Source organism: Pempheris klunzingeri, chromosome 7 (assembly GCF_042242105.1).
Source record: "Pempheris klunzingeri isolate RE-2024b chromosome 7, fPemKlu1.hap1, whole genome shotgun sequence".
In the NCBI taxonomy this organism is placed as follows: domain Eukaryota; kingdom Metazoa; phylum Chordata; class Actinopteri; order Acropomatiformes; family Pempheridae; genus Pempheris; species Pempheris klunzingeri.
Window position 1 is genome coordinate 23,998,193 of NC_092018.1, and position 19,634 is coordinate 24,017,826.

The 19,634-nt window shown below is 43.9% G+C and overlaps 1 protein-coding gene across 1 annotated transcript; it reads right to left on the reverse strand.

Annotated features, from left to right (window-relative positions):
• Nucleotides 1-2,111: 2,111 nt before the first annotated feature.
• On the reverse strand, nt 2,112-18,583 carry LOC139204455 (BICD family-like cargo adapter 1). Its single transcript, XM_070834482.1, has 11 exons — nt 18,191-18,583; nt 16,366-16,581; nt 10,402-10,518; nt 8,564-8,575; nt 7,159-7,305; nt 6,792-6,971; nt 6,491-6,709; nt 5,441-5,584; nt 4,800-4,930; nt 3,915-4,035; nt 2,112-2,347 (listed from the first exon to the last, which is right to left on the reverse strand). Exons 1-11 carry the CDS (start codon nt 18,581-18,583, stop codon nt 2,171-2,173), a joined length of 1,857 nt encoding a protein of 618 aa, XP_070690583.1. The 3' UTR covers nt 2,112-2,170.
• Nucleotides 18,584-19,634: the final 1,051 nt, after the last annotated feature.

The window sequence follows — 19,634 nt, forward strand, 5'->3', positions numbered from 1 at the left end:
CGCCATGTTGCCCCCTTTCATGACATGTTCCTATTAGTGAACAGCCATGACCTTTCTTTTTTAATTATTGGCTTATAACTGATCTATAAAGCATTAGTATAATACTTAATTAGCAGTTTAAAAAATGTTTTACAGTTTATAGACTGTTTATAAAGGGTGACTTATTAGGAGGTTGTACTATGAACTGTCTTCTCTCGGATTACTGAACTCTCTTTCTGGAAAGTTACGCATCATATTGATGAAAATTAGAACTACTAGTGAATCTCTGGCCGGCCCTCCTGCCTGCCACACCCAAACAGTTAAATGAACAGATGCATGAGTGATGATGTCCAACCCGCCAGTGGAATTCCTGCTCACCGTTAGCACACGACACATGAAAACACTGCAATGTACAGATATATTTCTCTCTAAAAAAGATTTTCATTCAAAAGTTACGCATTTTTTCTTATAAATATATCAATTTCATCCAAACCTATTCAACTTTTTTTTTTTTTATAAAAATCATTCTTTGGGTTGATCCTTCCCAACAACCAGCTGAGATGACAAGAAGACACCTGCATAGGTTTGCACAGCTGCATTGGACATGAGTACAAACACAGACAGACATGAGACATCACTATACCGCTCTGTAAGTCATTCATGCTTGGAGATTTCAGGGCAGCACATACTGTTATTACCAACTCGGTCATAGATATGTCACCGAAAACGGAAGCCCAGCAGCTCAGAAATCAAAGTGCCCATGAAGTATTGAAGCAATGACAATGGAGGTAGACCTTTTCTATTCGTGTTGAACCAAAGCAGCTCAGATGTTTAGTGGAGGTTCTATACATCAACATGCCTTTTAATCGTAGGAAATTCAACAAGTTGTTTTTGAGCTGGAGAGTTAATGAGCATTCTGCTTAGTTCCTTAGTTCCTTCTTCCTCAAGCTAATGTAAACATTTTAAAAATTTTGGTCGACTAGGAAGATGATTGAAATCATGAAGATAATGTTGGACGGTGCCTTTTTGATAAATGTTCTAAACATCAAACGTGAACGGTGGAAAAATGATACCACCTGGACAAACAATATCACCTGGCTTCAACCACCCAAAGGTTTATTCAAATGTTGGAGACGAACATGAAGGCCTCAGAGTTCGTGACAGACAGGCCCAAACTAAAAAGTGCTGGTTTTTATACATTCACTCACTTTAAGCTTCCTCTTACCCTGCTCAAGCTTGATTCTGTTTTATGATGCATGAAACTTAAATATATGTGTCTATAGGTAACAAACAGGAGTGCAACTTTAAAGGGGGATTTCAATGAGTTTGCTCATAAAAGGTAGTTTACTATTCATTGGAGCACATCTCAGCGCGTAAACTCTTTATGAAAGTGCAATGCTAAGTCATTGGAGTACCTCTTTAGAAGCTCTTTATCTCACTTTGATTGGAAGTTTGGTAATTAAACCATGGAAATCCTGCATGGCTGTCAATAAGAAAATAAGCACTCTTTTTGCTGTTTGTTTTGATGGATATATATACATACATATATATATATATATATATATATAGTGCACTTTGGTCTTGATGCATCAAGCGGTTGCCTCATGTTATGAACATCCCATGAACAAATGAATAAACCTGAGAGATCACATGTGGGCGGTGCAGCATCATCATTACTCTGTACCTGGAGGAAAATCCTCATCCTGCTACCTTCATCTTTTCCCACAATCCTGAAATGTCCCATGAATCCACCTGTCTTTCCCCAGACTCCTTGGCCTGATAACTGGGATGCATACAGTAACAGTTGGTAGTTTTCCCTCTCTACAGAGTTGGCAGTGAGCTAGTAGAGATGGTCGTAGGCACTACAAGGAAACCTTCCTCTTTGGAGGTAAACTTTGTGACCCTGTTAATGTTCTGTAAGACCGATAACTTTCTACGAGAGGGGCTGAAGAAGAAGCCTCTGGGGAAGTCCTATTCTTATATTTGTATCTTTCATTGTCAGCAATCACCAATTAATCAGCGAGGAGAAGAGTAATGGGACAGATAAAGTGCAAAATGACACTCCTCAGTGTGTGCCACTGCCCGTCTTTGGCTATGTTGTTACCCCTACACTGTGATGTCACTTCCTCCTTCTTCCTCGCCTCGTCTGTCTCTGCCTGTCTGCTTGCGCTCAGAGCCGGTCCAACGCTGCTCAGCTCTTTTTGAAAAAAGAGAAAAGTTTCTTGTCTCGGTCGGAGATGCGGTGAGCTCGTCTGGAGGACTGACCACCTTGGGACCTTGAAGACCCCGACAGGGAGGAAGGGGCCGAGCGCCACTCGTCCTGGTACTTGTCCATCAATTGCTGGTCAATCACTCTGTGCATATCATCCTAGAGCCGAGAACAAAGAAGCGAGTAAGACAAAAGAAAGGAGGGAAATGTCACACACAGAGAGGGCATGTGGTGGAGTGTGGAGGCAGATTGGACTAATTGATCTAGAGACACCCCAATCACCTTTCATCCCTGGTAGATCATTTTTTTCTCTCTTTCTCAAAAGTAAGTATTCATAAATGGCATGCAGCTCAAGTTACTTGGCCTTCTAACCTCCACTCCACAGACTCTTTGATTAAAAACACGTACAGAAGGAGCCCAAAACTAAAACAATATCTGAAAACTTAATTTTGGCTCCTTGTGGTCCACACGTAATTAAGCCCTCGTGATGTCACTTCATAATCAGATAAATGGACTGCATGTATATAACATACAACTTTGTAGTTTGCAATTTCAGATTCACCAGCTGACCCCATGAGGAGGGGGGGGGAGACCGCTGCTCTTTTACTAGATGGATGAAAAAAGTTGCCAGCTTTGTTGTTGGCAGCGATAACAGCCACCAGAGGGCTCTGACAAGCTGCTGAATCAAGTGAGCAACAATTGATTGCTTCACTATATATATATTCTAGTATACTGAACTATTATATATGATATATAAATATACACTGTTGTAAGTACAAGGTAGTCTTTTTACTGTGGATGTCACCTAATATCACTCAACATAACGCTCAACCAAGCATTATGATCCACTGGGGACACACAGGATGTCTTTGGTGTCCTCATCTCTCAACACGTCAGCAGACCAGTGGACCGGCCCCCTAAACGCATCTCTTATTAGAGGGATACATGTGCATGGACAGAGGAGAGGGAGGCAGGTGGAGACAGAGGGTGGTGGTGGCTTTGGATGGGTTCTCTGTGGTGGTTAATGATTTCAGAGAGAAAGAAAGCTGGGATGGGCGTTTCTCTCGAGTTCACTTAACCGCGGCATGGAATGGCTCAGCATGGCTTACTCGGGTCAAGTGTGAGGGTGAAACGGCAAGATGGCGCAGCTCGGGCTCACCTCTAAGGCAGGAGAGGGAGGTACCGCAGGGGGAGAAAGGGTGGTACAGAAGCTGAGGAAGGCCACTAGATCAGAAACCACAAGAGCCAAACAGTAAAGAGCCCTGAGGAGGCAAACTGTGGGCGGGGAGAAGAGAGAGGAAAGAGCTGCTAGTTACAGATGAGGGAGGGGAGGGAGGGAACACACACACACACACACACACACACACACATATATATACACAGACACACACACAGTATCCTCTGGCTACATGTATAATATGGTTTCATACTGACATACATCCTCAGAGGTTAATTGAGTGGTTTAGTGTGTACAAAGATTAAAATGGATTGACACCAAACAGAGTAACAGAGAGCTAGTCTGAGGACAAACTGTTCTAGAAGCCGTCATTTCATTCTCAGAGAAATTACACAGTGGTTTCTTTCTAATTTCATCTAGCTGGATGAACAAAACTCATCCAGTCATTACATTTACAGAGCTGCTTCACTTATAACAAGCTTTGCTGATTGAAATGACCACAAAAGGACCGTTAAGTTGTTAGCAATATGCGTGTGACCTTTGACCCACCTGCCAAGCCTCCAGCTGCTGTGACAGGTTGAGCTTTTGCTGGATAGCGTCCAGCAGCTGGCTATTCAGAGACATGATGTCTATTTTACATTTGGCCAACTCCATTTCCACTGCTTTCTTCCTGCGAGACACACAGACAAAAGCAACTGGTGACATCCCTACAAGCACGAATGCACTGAAGAAACTCCACTTCCGCTCCCCTCCATAGTGATGAATGCGGAATAACTCTAAAGGAGTAGTTCAACATTTTGGGAAAACATGCTAATTCAATTTCTCACAGAGAGTTTGGAAGAGAAAATTGATACCACTCTCATGTCTGTCTATCTCGGCTTATCTCGGCACGTCTAAGGCTCACCAATTAACATCTTATGGTTACACCAATTAATTAACACGTTAACGAGGCTCACTGATTAGCGTGATATGGTTACAACCTCATAGTGACACCAAGACTCCAGAAAGTCTAGGGCCAAAAAAATAGTCCACAAACAAGATATGACATGTGAAAGTGCTTTAGGGGTGCTGGTGAGCAGATTTGAACAACATCTACAGTCACGGGACAAGAAGCACAAGCGGTCAGGCCGTTTGTAAGGAGGCCAAACATTCGCAAGTGCTGTAGACCAAAGTTGAACTGGGCATCAGTGTGTAAACCCTGATGGTTACTGTTAAATTGATATCATTCTCATGTCTGACTGGCAGCTTAACTCAGCTAACTAACAGGAATAATAACCGAAACTATAAAAAAAAAAATTAAAAAAAACCCAAGTTGTGATAAAATTTAATTATGATTTCAGCTTTATATTCATATATATTTAAATACTTTATATTTAAATTATATAGATATATAAAAAAACATTCTGCATATGTGCAGATGTGATGTGATCCTACTTGGCTATGGCATCGTCTCTGTCTCTGATAGCACTCTGGAGCTGCTCACTGGGTTCCCGGATCACTGACATCGCCTTGATCCGCTCGTTCTCCTCTCGGAGAGAGCACATCTCTACGGAGAGGAGTGCCATCTGCAGGTCAAACGGGAGAACGACACAGGTGTGTGAGACGCAGGCCTCAGAAAATGAATTTCCCTGTACCAGGGGGGGGGTGCTCATGTGTGAAACTGATGTTCAACAGGAAAATAAGCCGCACGTGTGTGTGTGGAGCTCATTTAGTGTAAATCGCTTTAGATGGCATTTCAAACCCACAGGAGAGAGTGAGCTGTACTGGCAGAAAGACGACAAGGCTAAGGCTAAGTCCTACATTTCAAACAACACACATCAAGTTCACATTGGCACACAAACTGGTGAGAAATAGTACATCTGCAGCAGAGCGGCATCTAAACGTCAGTCTTAGACATGTACACTCTTTAATTCAACGACATTCGGCCAAGAAAAACTTGTGATCTTGATTTAATGATTCATTAATTAACTATCTTTATGTATCAGCTGCTCTGTTTCACTGATGTGCACACAGACAGCATGTGTGTGTGTGTGTGTGTGTGAGAACATGTGCGGTTATGTAACTGAGGCCAGTACCTGATTGTGCAGCTGCAGGGCCTCCTTTTCACTGCTGCGTGTTTTGTCCTGCTCAGCTTCATACAGCTCTCTGACTTTCCTCAGCTCCTCTCCCAGCTTCCTTACCTGCTCTTCCAGAGCCTCCTCGTCGCTGCGCCGCGAGCCCTTTCGACAAAACACACACTGCTTCACACCACACGCTCTCAGTGCATAGACATGTGCTTTTACCACCCACAGCTTATCATTGTAAAATAGGCCCTCGGAGGAAGTACTAAGAAGTTAGCTGTCAACGATTAGGATTTTGGTTCAACTTTTTAAGATTCTAATAATACATGTATTCAATTCAAGTGTATTTACTTTGGTTAACATGCGTTTCCTGTCATTACTTTGGGCTTTGTGCCCACTCAAGTTAAGGGGGCAAGTTTATCTTTAGAAAAAAATAAAATCATCTTAAAACTTTCTTTTTTAACTTGGAAACAAAATCCCTCTTCTTTTTTTCACAATATCTAATTCTGCTTGGTAAATATTCCTGATTACGCCTAACATGTTGTCTTGGTGGACACAAAGTATCCGCAGACTGAATAGCAACAGCGGAGACAGTAGAGGAGCAGTTGGAACCACAGGACCTCGAATCAGATGCAACTTTAGCTAAGTAATTATTATTACAGTGTAAGGTTTTGATGGACTTTTCCTGTTAGGGGCTAACTCTGTCTCCATTATGTGTCATTTTTCTAGCAGCAGGAAACACTGAAAACAAACATGTGACGAGAGACCAGCTAAACCTGTTCAATCTGCTTGAATACCCGCCAGACAAGAACAACAATACGTGCCCCTGGTGCGCCCTGGTTCTTTCTTAAAAACTAAAATATAAAAACTAAAACTAAAATGAATGAGTGGGTGCTTACTACACCGTTGTCTAGCACCATTGTCTTTATTTTCCCTATAATTCACCAAATGACGTGGGCCTTCTAGGGAAATTAATAGGAAATGACCAGAGCCCTAAACTTAGGTATTACCTCACTTTTTTAAAATAGAGGCTTTCTGAGTAGTTGCCAGTGTGTTGTTCATTACCGTGGACTCGTTGCCATCCATTAGATTCTGCGTTAGCCTCTTAAGCTCTAGCAGGCTGGTGTGGAGGCTCCCAGTAGGCACATCCTTGGCTGAGGATGTCTCCGAGGACTCGTCCATAGAAGAGTCTGTTGACAATGCGGAGTCTGTGATGTCGTTTCCCCGGAGATGGGAGCAGAGTGAGCGAACTTCACAGTAGGCCTCCCATAGCTGAAGACGCAGCTGAACAGACGAGCAGGGGGAAGGTTATTATCAAATTAGCTGACAGTGATTTCAGTGGTCTTTACGATTCCAGCACAGCTACCTGCTCCCTCTCCTGCTCCTGCTCCTCCTGCTCCATGCTCTGTTCTATCTCACACAGCAGGCTGGATGGGTGTGGGGTGAGGCTTTGGAGGCTGTGCTCCTCTGTCAACTCCTCCAACCTGGCGGTCAGCTGCCTGTGGGACACCTGAACCTCCTGGAGCTCCAGCTGGCTCTGTCGTAACTGGACACAACAGAGGAGTTAACGGTGCAAAGTACACGGTAAGTACCTGACAGGTCATCTTACTACTAAATTGTAGTGTGCATACAGAAATAGCTTCGTAGAAGGTAATTTGCTCGCATTATTTACAGAGATAATAGTATTCTTCAGAGATTTGAGATCTAACAGCCCTTCATTTATGCTTCTGTACCTGTAGGTCCTTCTCGTGACACTGCATCTCCAATACCAGCGTCCTCTCTCTGAGGTTGTCTACTGTGTTCTGCAACAGCTCATTCTCCTCCAGCATGCAGTGCACCCGACGCTCCAGCTCCATCTTCCTCTCCGACAGCATCTTAATCTAACATGTCAAACACCACCAGTTAGTTAACGCATTAGAAAGAGGCGTTGATTGGAGAAGCTGAGGACTGTTCACATTTCTTATGAGCAGACAGATGGGCAGCAATGGACCTGATTGAGGGATAAATTTTGTTTTCCTTATTCTTAGGCAAGCAGGGCTCCTACACAAGATTAAAAAGTACTCCCACTGGCCTTAAGAATGTGTGTTGCCTAGCACGGACGTAGGCGTTAGTTGCCACCCTCGTCTTCAGGAATGCCTTGGTGGTATGTTAGCGTCTCCACATAGCTTGATATCAGCCTCCTCCTTCCCATGCATGTGTCTAACAGCCCTCTACTGAAGTCTAGCATTGCAGCAACACAACATATTGCCCACGAATTGTTTTCCCTTGTAGCTGCCCGAGCAGCTTTCCCCATTAAACAAACATCAGTTGTTGTTCATTTTTTATCCCTGCTGCTTTTGACCTACATCTGGTAACCTAATTCACAGCGCTGGAGCTTACGTGTGGATCAGTTGTTTATAAAAGCATTCACATTGCTGGGTTCTGGATATTTCGGGGCTGCTAAAGTCTCTGTCTTCACACAAATAGGGCAAAAAGCCAGCAGTCATCAGCGCATGTCATATAAAGTCCAAGCATCAGGAAAGCGAGAGCACCCAGACATTGCAGTATCTCGGCTAAATATAGAGCGGTAGAGTCTTCTCCCAATTTTAGCACGGGCTCTGCAGTCTGGGTGTTTTCTCCCTGGCCTTGAAGAGACGCAATGGGGAAATCTGAATGGTTGTTATGCTCAAACAGTAATACGAATATCTAGCTCACATCATACATGACGCAACAGACGCCATGCTCACAGGGACACACGTCATGCTCCAACAACCAGGAATGTTTTTCATGCTTGAAACCGGGATTGCGATAAGGAAGTGGAAATGTCAAATGGGAATTTTTCTTTTAGAAATATAAATAATGATAAAATAAATGTTTGGCTACTATTCTCTTGGTGAAGTTTGACTTCACTTCTAGACATTTAAGTGAAAAATGCTATCAGGTATTGTGGTTATATTGGTCAGTTTTCCACTCAGCATGAGATTCAATAATCTGCCTGATGAAATAGCAGCACTTTGCCCTATCATCAGCTCGTTTAATTGGACAGGGGAGAAAGCAACTGCAAACAACGGTGCAATCCTTGTTTCTATTTTTTTTTTTACAAGGCGTTACATGCAGCATGCAGTCTTGGCAGACAGGCAGCGTTCGGTAGCCACTCACTTCTAGCCCTTGCTGCTCCAAACAAAAGGGAAGGCGGGTGAGGAGAAAAGATTACAGAAGAAGAGGATGTGATAAAGTTTTAGAGAAATCCCACAACTGCCCTGACAGATTAAACATTTCCTGGAAATGCTATTAGCATGGTGGGTAAAAGGTGAGCACCATCACACTCTGACAAGGAGGGAATAAAAGCACTGTTTCCCTCCAGCGGGATTTCATTTCATTTACTTTCACCAGAAACTAGATCTCTAACGCAGGGGTGTCCAAACTGCGGCCCGCGCAGGAAATTCTACAAATGTATTGGAACACGGCCCACACATGGAACCTGTGCTGGACTGTGTTGTACTTCTTAGTCTCACCGCTAGGGGGAGTAACTGTCTTGAACGAGGCAGCTTCTCTATAAAATGAGTAATAGAAGAAGAAATGTGCTACAGGTGACCCAAGATGGCAGAATTAAGGAAACGTAAGAGAGCGAGTGTAGAAAGTTTGAGACGTGGTGTGCGATGAGAGCACAGCTAATAACTAATGACATCACTTTAGCATTACGGAGGAGCTGCTGGATGTTAGCAGTCTAAAGAGCACCAGGACGGGTGAGGATGTTTTTGAAGCTGTGCCAGGTACAGTTGGCATGATGGGACTTAAATGGGACGAGCTGTGTGGAGGTACGACGGATGGAGCTCCAGCTGGGACAGGCGAGCGCAAAGGAATCTACGGTGTCCGCCGAGGGGCAAGAAAGTGGAGGTAAGGCTGTTGATTTGAGCGTCAGGGCTCTAGCACAGACTATTTCAAGCTTCCCTCTCTGATGCTGATGCTGGTGCTGGTGCTGTGGGGGGCGCTGGCTAAGTCGTGGCTCTGTGCTGCAGCAGTTTTATTCCCTGAGATCAGAAATGGACCAGTTTTGAAGAGAGAAGGAGCTCTTCATGAGCTCAGTGACCCTCTCTGGTTGGCATGTTTAGTGGATCTCACTGGTCACCTGAACAAGAGCCTACAAGGCAAAGAGCAGCTTGTACCACAGCTAATAAATGAAAGCCCACTAATGGAAAGGCTGTTTTTTTTCTTGAATCATTTTCAGTTATCAAGCAGAATTTACCTACATTTGATTGATTTTCCAACTTTAATCCACTAGAGGTGAGGCGATATACATCACCTCTAGTGGATTAAAGTTAGCAGCATAGCTCACTTCTAGTGAGCGGTCCAGCCCTTTGGATGTTTTTCTGTATGTGGCCCTCAGGGAAAACAGTTTGGACACCCCTGGTCTAAAGCAAGACGACTCTGTATCTGTTGCTGAACAGTATCTGTTGAGACCAGAAGTGGTACTTGGACAATAACAGGGCAGTGGATATTCCTTCCTTTTCTTGAGTCATCTGTTTTAAAGGCATCATCATTTGGCAATCTGCCAGCAGGAATGTCTCCTGGTGAGGGATGGTGCGTTTACATCTTGTTATGACCAAATAAAATGATTATATGTAACATGCTGAAATGTAATATAGCTTCAAAACATAATCTAAATGCTTAAGTTAAGTCAGTTACACAGTAATATGGATGGTCATACCAGACCAAGTAAGACCGTAGCCTGACCGTATTGACTTGAACATGAGTGTGTTTTATTGCTAATTGTTTAAACTGTATGAGGAAGAATGTCTTATTTTTTCTTTTAAAAGTTACATAAGCATACCTTGATTTCTCTAGGGGTCTGAATACCAAGAACTGCGAACAGGAAACATTATTTTTGCTTTGTGGTTTAGCTTTAGGTGGGTGACAATGGGGTGGGTGCGATTCAATCAACTCATCTTAGTGTTAAGTGATGTATAATGGAAAAAGTGGTACTGAGAGCAGCTCACCTCAGCCTGTAGAGTCTCTAGTCGCGTCATGTGCTGGCTTGTAGACATGCTCTTCTCCCTGAAGTCGTCCCGTAATGAATGGACCTGAGTGGACAGCTGCCTTTCCACCTCTGCAGCCTGGATAGAGACAAACAGACGGTCGGTTCCTGTAAATTGTGCATTTGATAGCTGTTAACCAAACATCACGACCTCTTTTTTAAAAGCCTCAAATAGTCCACTGGTCAGTGTTTTGTGGAATCCAGCCCAGTGGACTCAGTTGCATCAGTTGAGCTTATTGGACAGAGCTACACAGAGCCTTGGCTGCGCTTCATTAGCATAGAGCTACCATTCACATTATCATCACTGCCATGGCAACAGCAAAATCCTAAAAACCGCTCACAGTTGCTGAGGACATTAAACATATAATCAATAAGTCAATAACACTTAAAAAAGGGAGCAGCTTATTTGGACACTGGATACAAATTCCATTTTTTTTTACTGTGGCAAGCACTCTAAGCAACTCTAAGGGAATCACCACAAAGTTCAAATCATTGTTATTTGTTTCTGATTTGTCCCAGATCACCGGGTGCTGATGAAAATTGAGATGACTCATATAAATGTGAAGTACAAGCCTCTAGGTGGCACTACACACTGTTGCAACTTGTCAAGAAGCTCACAGAGAGATGTGAGGAGGTTTAACAGCTGGTTGTGTGGATACATTAGCTCACTCCAGCTCACCTCTGTCCTCAGGAAACACTGGTCGTAGCCTGTGTGTGGGTTCTCCTGGGAGTCTGTGGGAAGGTGAAGCTGCCAGGATGGCTCTGCTTCAGCGTTATCATTCCCCTCTGAACAATAATTAGGAATGCTGTGACTACTCTGCTGTAATTTTGCTGTGATTTTTAAAATAAAATTGCGGTAAAATTGGATTTAAGGAATGCCAATACTGCCAAAAGTTCACCATACTTACCTCACATGAAATGTTTGTAATACAAGGGAAGAAGCTTTTTATTTTAACCCTAGATCACTAACGTTGGGTGGTTTTCACCCACACGATTGTGGTCACGTGATATTCATTGTGTTTCAAAGAATTTTTCGTTAACGATTCCCTAATTTTTCACTAATTTTAGAGCCTTTTTATAGGATCCCCCCATGATACCTTTTTTCCGTTTTTCCATAGATGGAGTTTAGAGAATATTATAGAAGATTCTGTAGGTTTCATTATTTTGTGTATTGGAAATCAGGATGTCTTTACAATTAAACTATTTTATCAAAGGCTTAAGGACCCAGCTGCACAGAGGTATGAATGATTGTGGATAGTTATAACCAGAGTAATTAACAGTTTATCTTGGCCTTGGAGGAAAAGCAGAAGCACTGTACAATAAAAACAATGAGAATCTGCATTAAATTTTATGTTTTTTATGAAATTGCATAAGATGGGTTTAACACAATGTAACGATGGGAACACGGATATATTTTACAAGGAAGAGACAGACACTTGGCAAAAGCGTTGATTGTAGCCATCTGAATCTGAATTAAAGAAAATATGTTGCCAGTAAACAAGTGGATAATCTACATGGCACAAGATGCTGAGCATGTTACTTAAAGGTTCAGTGGGTAACTTTTCTAAAAAGAACTTTTTGTCATATTTGCTGACAGGTAATCTGTGAAAGAATAAATTCCTTTAGGCTCCTCCTCGTGCTTCTAATCCAGTGTCAGTCACATGCACGCTCTCACTCAGCCAAGGTCAGTATCTTCAGTGGTGGCCTCAGAGGGAGCTTTGCAAACACAATGCCTGATGATAAACAACCACCAGCTGTGTGGACTATAGTTTGTGTTTGTTCTTCCTCCAGGAACACACAGGAGGAAGAAGCGCTGCACTGTGATATGTTAGCTCTCATGCAAGCAGCAGCCTGGCTGTTCACACCAGAGGTGCTTTTTTTCTGTGCTGGTCAACAAGCGATTGTACTTCTGCTCTTTTCTGATGTGTGTGTGTGTGTGTGTGTGTGTGTTTGTGTCTGTGTGTGATCCTGTCTTCTCTGTGTGGGAAACAGATGTGCGGTCAGAGGAGACCAGGTCAGAGTGGTAATGCGACATCTGACCCACTGGCCTGAAGTGGTGACAGATTGAGATCATGTTGAAAAAAACCGCAGAGTTGACCGTAGACTGCCTGATTTGCAGATACTCACTTAATCTGCACGTAAACTCCTCAGATCCCGGATCAAGCAGTGTGACAGGACAAACAGGGGCAAATCAGACTGCTGCGACGGAATCCAGGGCAGCAAAGTAGGGCTCAGCAGACACATGCTCCTTTACAGCCTCTTTACTCTGACATATGTGAGCAAATACAGCACATTCACATTCCAGAGGAGAAAAGTCACCACTCATGATGATACAGTTGTGGAACATGATCTGGCAAATATGACTGCAGGTGCATTGTGGATCTTGGGTGGCACAGCCTAGCATCAAACTATCTGTATCTTTGTGCCATTCTGTAGACCACATTCCCATGGTAACAACACACGGAGTTTCAATTTGCATGTCACTGTGGTTGTCACGGCAACCAGGGAGAAGTGGGATTGGTGGAGCTACGACTTGTGGTGTCATCGCTTCTGGTATTTTCCTTAGTCACTTTCACAGAGCGCTGCCTTGTCTAGACTTATGGAGGATGGGCTACCCCATGTTCAAACGGTTGCATAACAAATACTCAGGGTGACAAGATGTGCCAGTCAGAGAGAAACAACTACCTTGGGCTGATAGCAGGCATATGTTATGTGTTCTTGCCCTTTAAAATAGTCACATTAAACCTCGTCTGTTAAATTGTCGTAAATGACAAAACCAAAAAAAAAAGATTTCTCCTTTTCTACAGCCTGAAATAAACAACTTTGATGAGTCACCAGAGGCTGCTTTTAGCGTTTAATTAAGTCAATTCTAGAGGTTGAGAGATGTAGAACTGACAATTGCCAGACACTTATGCTAGAGTCAGTGAATCCCCGGCCTTCTCTGAGCATGTGTGGTAATGTAATTATAGAAAGGTCCCCTTCCTGCTGGTTCACTCTGATCAGATTAAGTCTGAGGAGATTGGCTGCTCCCATACTCTAGACCCACACACACACACACACACACACAAGCAGACACCTCCTACACTCTGCTCCTGGATCAATGGGAACCTATTTTCTCTGGGTTTATTGATTATAATGTATAGTTTTATCACCCAATATTGGAAGACACCTACACCCAAAGAAGAATAGCCACAGGGGTTATTTGTGCCAGCCCAGGATAAAATGTGCTGACAGAGCTGGAGACTACATTTTCAGATCTTCTTTGCCCAAATGTCTAAGTTACCTGCTGTTATTAATTAAGAAGAGTATGGAGTGGAGTTGTTTTGGGTCCTGACTAAATGCATATGGCAGGGCTATTAGTACAGATTATAGCCTAATCCCCTCAGCGCTGTATCTGAGACTTACATCACTTCCTGTGGAGTGCCCTGCCTTTTCAAGGTCGTCCCACAGCAGACAGTTGAAGGCTCTGTTAAAAGCTTGTTCCCGAGTTGTTAGGATACAATGTTTTTTATAAATCTCATCTCTGGCTATAAGGGTTGCTTTAGTAGTCACCCTCTGAAAACCTGGCAGTTACATGTGGAGAAGAAAAAATAACTAATTAATTCAATAAATACACACACACACACACAATATCCAAACATAAATAAGAAAAATATAGTAATTAGTTGGGAAATAAAGAAATACATACATTTAATTTATCAATCTTCATTTTTCTGTTTCTGTTTTTTACATTTATGATTTTACTATTATTTTACTATTAATGTCTGATAATTCATTAGTGTTTCAAATATTTATTTGTTCGTTCATTGATGAATAAGGCATTATTCATTCTACTGTGGTGCAGCGATAGCAGCCACAAGCTGGTTTATTTGCTCCTCCTGTTTGTGTTTTATTCTAAACAATAATGAAGTCAGTGCATTAGAATGGGCAGTGCATAGGAACATGTGCCATTTCATAGTTTTGGACAGGGGGCCACGTACAAACTGATTTAGATCATAAAGACATAAAGACTGTTCCACTTAAAGAGTAAACTATTGTGAAGAACAGGCAAGACAAGCCTCCAGTGGCCTCACCACTCCATGGTTTCTGTCACTCAGAGCTGTAAACAGTTAATATTACTTAGTCACAGCCCGTTGGTTAGTAATGAGCACAGACATGGGGAGGGGGGGGGGCAAGACCATCAGAGAGAAAGCAGGATAAAATGAGAGAGAAAGTGAGCACTGTAGCTGACCTCATTCATTCTATTACCCAGCAGGTCTCCCTCTGTCTGCCCAGTTCACTGAATCATGATATCTGGATCGATGCAGTCAATTAGGTCTCATACATTTTACTGAGTCACTAAGACCACAAGAGAGACTCCTCCCAAAACGCAACACAGACCACTTTCAGGGAATATCTTTATAGATTCCCACACCCGGGTTTCACTTAACTTAAATGCAATTTAATTATGCTAAGTGCCTGCTCTTTCTTAGATCCATAGTGACTGACCAGCCCACAACAATCCTTTGATTGCAGTGATGATGGTGCTGGGCGAGGTGGGGCAGGAGGCTGGTTTAATCTCATCAAGATGAGCAAGGAAGCTGCTCTGCATGGTGGAGAGCTGGGGTTAACATAGACCACACAGAACCGTCTCTCTGAGCGGAGTGTGTCTGGCAGCAGATCATATCTTCTCCCAAGAGGGGAAACAGCACACGTGTGTGAGTGTTGCCGCAGACAGCAGTGCTGACACGCTTATCAAAGCACTTGTACGGGCTTGTCAACCTTTGTGGACACAGTTGCTGAAATGTGGTCTTGGCACCCTACCTGGCGGCTAACACGTGCCACTGGTTACTGCCCTGGAGTTGCTACATGGTCTTATAGGTCTTTATACTGTGTATCTCTCTGACAGGCTAGGCAGCATGAAGTAGTCCTGCCCTTGGAAAGCAAGCTCATCACTGTGACATATCAGTTCTGCAACCACACAGTCTGGGAACTATAAACACATCAGATATATTGACAAAGCATGATGTCTTTTTTCCTAGTGCTACCACTGAAGGGACAGGACATGCATAAATTAAAACTAAGGGTATAATCCAGGCCTATCCCACAATACCAAACGATAGTAAAAACACAGTGCGTGTTAAATCAGAGCCTCTGACATGTCGCAGAGCTGTTGCATTGTTACACCTAAATCACCACTCTGTATAGATCAAGTGTTCTTGTTTTGGTGTGGATGGAGCAGACTGAGGTGCTGCACTGAGCTCCTTAGAAGGGATTAATCAGCTGTAGCTTCAAACACTCAGTTCCATCTATCCGCGCCTGCTGCCAATCTCAGTTTCTCCTGATGTGCGCGTAGTACATCACATCCTCAAGCCCTCATTCCCACCCTCAGCGCTGCTGTATGCGTGTCGTGTGAATCTCTCTGTCTGGCCATTGATCAGTCTGAATCACAGACCCTTTTCTACTCGGCCTGCCACGATAACTGCACTCAAATCACCTGTCAATCTGGATAGTGCTGTTGCATAAGTATGCAGTCAAACCATTCTAAATTATTCAGCATAAGATGTGGAAGCTCCACTTTTTATATTGATGAGTTAGCATAATTTAGGTTAACTTAAGAGAGAGACGGGCTGAATGGAGGTAACACCCCCTGAGGGATAATGAATCCTCACTTGGCTGAGCATTTTATGTCACGTCAGCCAGGCAGACTTGAAGTGGACTGAGTGGCCCTGAGGCCAGGCCAGGGAGGTACACATATTCTGTACACACACACACACACACACACACACACATGCAGAATGGGTGGAAGAGCATTTAGAGCAGCATTAAGACCATGTGACACAGCCCAGACTAATAAAGTCTTCCATGCAGACGGGCCCAGTCCACCAGAAGCAGTACATCTGAAGCTCGCACACACACACACACACACACAAACAATGCCCCTCACCCTACTGAGTTGCTCCAGCAGTCTGTGGTTTTGTTCAGAGAGCTCGGTGATGGCCTTGGTCTTGTCCCTGTCAGCCTCTCTCAGCTGGACCTGGTGGCGCTCCAGCTCACCCTGCAGCTGCTGGACGTCCGTCTCCAGCTCGGCCACGCGACCCTCCCACTCCCCCTCCCGACTCTCCAGACGCCGACGCAACTCGTGCTTCTCCTGCTCCAAGTGCTGTGTGTAAACAAAGGAAGAGAGGACCATATGGTTAAACCTACATTTGCTTGGTGTGCAGTATTTCCTTTATTTTGGAGACAGTAACCAATAAAATCACTGAACGTGGGACAAGTCACACACTGACGGAGATGCTGGTACTTCAACAGACAGAGAAAAGTTGTACTCGGTCTTTGGAAATATTTTTTGCTGTGTTCAAGGTCAAAACCTGACTAGAAGGCTCAGCACACCTTCAGCTTCCTGTAGGTTCATAGTGGGAAATGTCCATGTGCAAGAGAGGAGAAAGCTCCTGACAGCTGTCTACCACCTATTACCTGCAATAAACGTATTTGGAAGTACTTCAATTAAGTTTATTGCAAGTAATAGAAGTTTGCTTTCACTTCTCTCACTTAATTGAAGGTGAAACAGTTTCAGATCCCCTCACTAAACGTCATTTTATAACAATAAAGGCACAAAAGTTTGTTTTTTTCCAGCTCAAATTGCCTTTTTTTCTAACTTTGTTCCTTCTGTCTAAAAGTCAGACACTTATTTACACTGCTGTGCTGAAGTTGTCATTGTGCTTTGACATATTTAGCATTAACATAAAAACATATGATGTTATGGATGAAGAAAGTTTGACAATTGCGCCTCACACTGAAGTTTTGCTACTAAACATCATCAAAACAAAACATAAAACATGTGAAATAGGGACAATAACTGCAACCAAACTAGCCTAAAATGATGCTGGTAAAGAACTCTATCAAATCTCTTGTTTCCCTAACTCCTGGAGTGACAGTTCAGATAACACGATGCTTCTTTCTTTCCTCTAGATGACAGTGAACAATGGACAGATGCACTGCACCACCAGCAGCTGCCAGAGCTTGGATGGGGGCTTGTTGTTACGGTTAAACCCAAGGCCGAAGCAGTTGGCCTCTGTACGGCCGCTACTGTCATCTGTGAGTAAATGTCCGAACAAAAGGATTCACCGAAGGAAATCAAAAAAAAAAAAACACCACTAGAACAAGCAGGAGCCATAACGGCATCAATGATAATAAAAAAAAAACAAAAACAGTCTGGCAGCTTATTTCTCTGAGCTGTGACTTGGGGATGAATATGGATCAAAGGGCTGAACAGATGTACAGTGGATACAGTAGGTCCACAGGATTAGCCTTTGTGGTTTTTCTCACGCCACGTGCTGGCTTGTGGGAATAGTTGAAAACCACCACGGACAACAGTTCAGTTGTTCAGCATTTACTGTGAACATGATGTGTGAAATAACTCTCGGAGTGTACCACACCGTTAACTTTGGCAGTGCAGTGCAGTGCAGTTAGGTGACTTAATCGTCTGACCAGAATGACCAGTTCACTCTGTGTAACTGTGTCCCAGCTCATGGCACCTTACAAATCGTACAGTAAACCACCAAAAGCTTCCTTCTTAGGCTTTCTGGCTCTATTTCTTTAGCTGGGCTGCGGAGCTCTACAGGCAGCACTTGGTATGATCCTCAGGAGTTTGTTTACACTGTGAAGGCCCAAACTTGACTGTAGGATTATGGCATTTTAAGATGGACACAGAAGGAAGCCTGGGAGGACATCAGAGCCTGAATACATGATGTGTACTTTTCTTAGTTTACCTCTAGTTTCTCGTTGAGATCTTTGTGCATTTTCTCATATTGCTTGGTCAAGTCTTGGTTTCTCTCCAGCAGCGCTTTGCCGAGTTTAGCAGCTAAAACCAAGTCTTTTTCTTTTTGACGGAAGAGCGACAGAAAGTTCGAGTTATGCCCCCCCGCAGGCGTCTCTAGGTCCGACAGCTCCTCCTCGTCGTTCTGCTCCCGGGTAAGCATGGCTAGTTCCTCCTCCAAGGCCATGCCGAGGCCTCCAGAGCCGGCGTGCCGCAGCGGGTGACCCTGTCCGCCGCCGGGCTCCTGAGCGGCGGGGCCGGCCCGGGGCTCCATGCAGTCGCTGTCCAGCTCCAGTGGTGCTGAAACCACGGCGGACGTCTGCAGGTCGAGGCAGAAAGCGGACATCGCCGCCCGGCGGAGGAGAAGCCGACAGATGGGAGCTGAGTGATTTCACTCCGGATGAACCCACCCTGCTCTGACAGGGTTGGGCTGACTGGACCGGCTTGTAATCGACAATTCATCCATCATCCTCGCAATTCCAAGATGGATCCAGTTAGATTTGAAACTGCTGTCTTCCCAGTTCCCCTCACGTCCCTCTCTCCTCGTTAACCTACCAGCCGCGACTCTGACTCTGATTGAATCCCAGCTAACGCCGCCTCCTTTGCAGCTCACTAGCAGTCTGTTTATTATGGGACGCACAGAATGTTTTTTTTTTTATCCCGGAATAAACCGCCTCGATGAGCTCTGCGCAGCGGTCGGTCGGTCAGGGTCCATCCCGTCTCGGGGTCCTGGGTCCCCCATCATGATCGGCCTGTTACACCGGAGGCATTTGCCAGCCCAAACAGATGAGCGCGATCCCGATGCCTTCTCAACCTCTCTCCCGTCTTGAATGCGCGTTCCCGCCGCGGCAGTGACGTCATTCGCAACCTGTTACGACCGCGCAGCCCATTGGCCAGAAAGGATAGCGCCATATTTTGGTGCTGTTCACACACATCTGTGACACCCAGTGAGTGAGCACGTGAAGAGAGAACATGAGAGCACACCGTCCCCTGAACTAACCACCATTAATAGAAATGGTGAGGCAAGAAAAACTGCTGATGTTTGGTGTAACTACCCTTTACCTTTTTATATTTTTAATAAACCTACAAATATGAGAATCAATATAATTTGCCAAATTAAGTTTTTCGCATGATAAAAGAATGACACTGGTGAAAGCTCTCTACCCTGTTATGATGTTAATAGACACACTTCAGTGTTCACTCTAATGCCATTTTGACTAAGAATGACAAAAAAGGCCGGTTAGCAGACGTGTTTCTGCTTTTATTCTGCTTCTCAGATGTAAATATTGCAGTCAGTGAGTCTAATTCAATTCTATTTTCAGTAAATAACACTTCACTTTAAGTGAATGGGTCAGGTTGGGAATCACTGGGGTTGGTCTGAAACTGTAAATTAACCG

Bases quoted from the DNA above. Each gene is read 5' to 3' on its own strand.
- LOC139204455 (XM_070834482.1), bottom strand. From the start codon at position 18,583: ATGTCCGCTTTCTGCCTCGACCTGCAGACGTCCGCCGTGGTTTCAGCA. The intron at 6,710-6,791 runs GTAGCTGTGCTG...TCGTCTGTTCAG, and splicing joins AGGAGCAGGAGAGGGAGCAG to CTGCGTCTTCAGCTATGGGA. The intron at 4,931-5,440 runs GTACTGGCCTCA...TTTGACCTGCAG, and splicing joins CCCTGCAGCTGCACAATCAG to ATGGCACTCCTCTCCGTAGA.